Below are 3,713 nucleotides of genomic sequence, written 5' to 3' on the forward strand. Positions count from 1 at the left end.
GGGGTGCGAGGCCGCTCCCTCTGCTGCCGCGTCCGGGGCTGCGGGGATCCGTCCCGGCCTTACCCCGGTCCCTCCGTTCCCAGAACCATCCCTGTCCTCATGCCATCTCGTCCCTGTTCCCTTCCTCTCTTGTCCTCTCCTTTTCCCACCCTCTCGCTCATCCCCTTCCCCATCCCTGTCCCATCCTCACCCTGGGTCACCCGTGGTTCCCGCCCTTATCCCCGTCCCCATCCTTGTCTCGGTCCCTCTTCCCGCCTCCCCTGTCCCACCCGATCCCATCCCCGTTGCTGTCCCCATTCCCATTCATGTCCCACACCTGTTCCAACCCTGTCTACATCCCTTCCTATACCCATTCCCATTCCTCTCCTATCTCTATCACTATCTCTGTCCTTGTTCTCAACCCATCCTTGTCCCTTCCCTTTCCTTCCCTGTACCCATTTCTATCCCGTCTCCACTCTAGGCTGCCCTTCTCCTCTGTCCCCTTCCCCTTCCTATCCCGGTCCTACTCTTGTTCTTATCCCCGTCTCTGTCCCCTACCATTCCCTCCTTAGCCTTATCCAAACCTCTGTTCCTGTTCCCCTCCCCATTTCTGTTCCAACACTGTTCATACCCTCATCCCCATCCCTCTCACCTCCCTCTCTGCCATTTCTTGTCCCCTCCTGTCCTGCTCCATTCCCGTCCCACCCCCATCTCAGTCTGCCCCTGTGCCCCTTTCCCTATCACCGTCCCATCCCTATCCCTGTCCCCATCTTCATCTCCATCCCATCCCCACCCCACTCTGACCAACGCAGTCCCTGTTTCTGCTGTGCTGAGAGCCCCCAGTCCTCACCTCCTGTGCCCCAGGCACAGCCCTGTGCCCCCCCCCCCCTCCTGCTCTGCATCCTGCCCCATCCCTACATCTCCTATCCCCGTTACAATGCCACGCTCCTCGTTCACCAACAACCACTGCTGTTGCTTAGCAACTGGTGTTATTGCTACATAGCAACTATTGTCACCATCACCTAGCGGTTGTTGTCACGGTTACCTAGCAACTGTTGTCATTGTTACCTAGCAACGGCTGTCACAAAGCACCGACTGTCACTGCTATTGCACACTCAGCAGCCAGGCAGATCCCTGATCCTCAGCGCCAGCGGCCTCTGGGCTGTGTGCCCCGTGCCCCTGTGGGATCCTGACCCCTGCTGGGACCCCCTACACCAGTAGGACCTCGTGTGCCAGTGGGACCTCGTGCACCAGAGGGAGCCCATGCACCAGTGGGACCTCGTGTGCCAATGAGACCCCCTACACCAGTGGGACCCCGACCCCTGGTGGGACCCCCTACACCAGTGGGACCTCGTGTGCCAATGGGACCCCCTACACCAGTGGGACCCCGACCCCTGGTGGGACCCCCTGCACCAGTGGGACCTCGTGTGCCAATGGGACCCCCTACACCAGTGGAACCCCGTGCCCAGGTGGGACCCCGTGCCCTGGTGGGTCTACGTGTCCCTGTGGGACCTGCTATGCCAATGGGACCTCGTGCTGTGGTGGGACCCTGTACCCCCCTGGGACTCTGGACACTAGTGGGACCCTGCGCCTTAGTGGGATTTTGTGCCCTGGTGGGTCGCCCCTCAGGCTCCCCTCCCCCTGCGGCACACTGCAGCCTGCTGGGACTCCTCTTCCTGCCCTTCCCCTGTCCCCACTTGCCACGCTGCTGCGCCCTGCTCTCCAGGCGCCCGATGCGCAGTGCCAGTTTGAGGGCACTGGACTCCAGCTGTGCCAGCAGCCGCGCCGTTCGTGTCTGCAGAGCCTCCAACGCCGCCTCCAGCACCTGCGCTCGCCGCTCAGCCTCCTCCCGAGCTGCTGCCGCCGCCGCCTCCGCGTGCACATCCAGCTTGTCCATACGCAGCAGGATCTCACGGCCCTTGGCCTCCAGCAGCACTCGGGCAGTGGGGAATTCAGTCAGTACCTCCGCCAGGTCCTCCTTGGCCAGGCAGAAGAGGTCTGCGTAGCCGATGCTGCGGATGTCAGCTGTGCGCCGGTTCCCCAAGCGGTTCCCTGAGGGTGCGTTGCTATGGTTAGGGTGGGGTGGTGGTGGCACACGGGGCAGGGATGGCACCAGGGCAGCACCAGGACCAGCCGTGCTCACCAAAATGTGCCCTGGCTCCATCCTGTGCTCAGACTCTGCCGGCACCAGCGGGACATGGGGGTGGGAGGGTGGAACAGGAACAGCAGCTTGGGGACTGGCATAGTGGGGATGGAACTGTGGGGATGGAACTGAGGGGATGGCACTCAGGGGATGGGATTGTGGGGATGGCATCATGGGGATGGCATCAAGGGGACGGAACTGAAGGGATGGCACTGTGGGGAAGGCACCATGGGAATGGAACCGAAGGGATGGCATTGTGGGGATGGTATTATGGAGATGGAACTGTGGGGATGGTACTGTTGGAATGGCAATGAGGAGATGGCACCAAGGGGATGGAACTGAAGGGATGGCACCACGGGGATGACACCACAGGGGTGGTACTGTGGGGATGGCAACCTGGGGGCCCGGCAGGAGCTCACCGGGGATGTTGATGAGGCTGATCTCTCCGAAGTAGAGCCCCTCTCCCAGCACGGCGAGCTGCGTCACACCGTCAGCTCCCAGCACCTCCAGCCGCCCCTCTCGGATGAAATACATCTCACGGCCCACGTCGCCGCGCCGGCAGACGAACTCTCCAGGCCCAAAGACCTGAGGGCGCAGTCGCAGCACCAACGCCTCCAACACGCCGCGCTCACAGCTCTGGAACAGCCTCACCTTGCTCAGTGCTGGTAGATGCACGCCGGCGGCCACCTCGGCACGCAACCTCTCGGGCAGGTGCCGCAGCACGACGTGCTCCTCCGCCAGCTTGCGCTGCGCACGCAGGTGCTCGTGCCATGCGGCCACGCGTCTCACCAACCGCTCTGCCACGCCGTGAGCCCGCAGGAAGCGCCGCACCGGGCCGTGCTCCGGGTAGAAGGAGGCGTCGGCCGCGCTCATGTCGGCGATGACGGAGCTCATGCTGCCCATGATGGTGGCGAAGCCCAGCACGGCCAGCAGGAAGCCGGCCGTCACGAAAAGGAACTCCTCCTCGCGGCACGGCTCCGGCGTGTCACCCACGGTGGTGAGGATGAGGGTGGAGATGTAGAAGCTGTGCAGGTATTGCCGCAGTGGGCGTGCTAAGCCGGGCCGGCTCCCGTTGGGGTGCACCCACGTATCAGAGCCCAGCCCCAGGTGCACGGACAGCGCGAAGTAGAGGCAGGCGTTCCAATGGATGGCCACCAAGACGTAGAGCATCAGCTTGGCGATGCGGAAGGCGTGGGGGTGAGCTGTGCGTGTCTCCCGGCGCTCGAAGGCCTCAAAGAGCCGCGGGGCACGCAGGCAGCGGTTGGAACGCAGGGCTGAGCGCAGGCGCAGGCACAGCAGCTCCATGGGCAGCACTGAGGCCACGTCCCATAGGAAGCTGCTGGAGCGCAGGTAGCGGCGCCGGATGCGCTTCCGATCCAGCACCAGGATGCCCTCCTCCAGGAACCCTGCGGGCAGCACCTGGCTGGGGATGCTCAGAAGGATGGGGGGGTCCGTGGCTGGCGGTGGGGATGGGAGTGGGAGGATCATGGGCTGGTGTGACGAGGGACTGAATCATAGAATCACAGAATGGTCTGGGTGGCAAAGGAGCACAGTGCTCACCCAGCTCCAACCCCCTGCTGTGTGCAGGTCC

At 63.5% G+C, this 3,713-nt stretch overlaps 1 protein-coding gene across 1 annotated transcript; it reads right to left on the reverse strand.

Moving 5' to 3' along the window:
• Nucleotides 1–939: 939 nt before the first annotated feature.
• On the reverse strand, nt 940–3,701 carry LOC104909423 (cyclic nucleotide-gated cation channel alpha-4). The gene is made up of 2 exons (XM_010706240.3): nt 2,542–3,701; nt 940–2,031 (listed from the first exon to the last, which is right to left on the reverse strand). The coding sequence occupies exons 1-2, from the start codon at nt 3,608–3,610 to the stop codon at nt 1,121–1,123; spliced, it is 1,980 nt and encodes a 659-aa protein (XP_010704542.1). The 5' UTR covers nt 3,611–3,701; the 3' UTR covers nt 940–1,120.
• Nucleotides 3,702–3,713: the final 12 nt, after the last annotated feature.

The sequence above is a fragment of the Meleagris gallopavo genome, chromosome 1 (genome assembly GCF_000146605.3).
Source record: "Meleagris gallopavo isolate NT-WF06-2002-E0010 breed Aviagen turkey brand Nicholas breeding stock chromosome 1, Turkey_5.1, whole genome shotgun sequence".
NCBI lineage: Eukaryota > Metazoa > Chordata > Aves > Galliformes > Phasianidae > Meleagris > Meleagris gallopavo.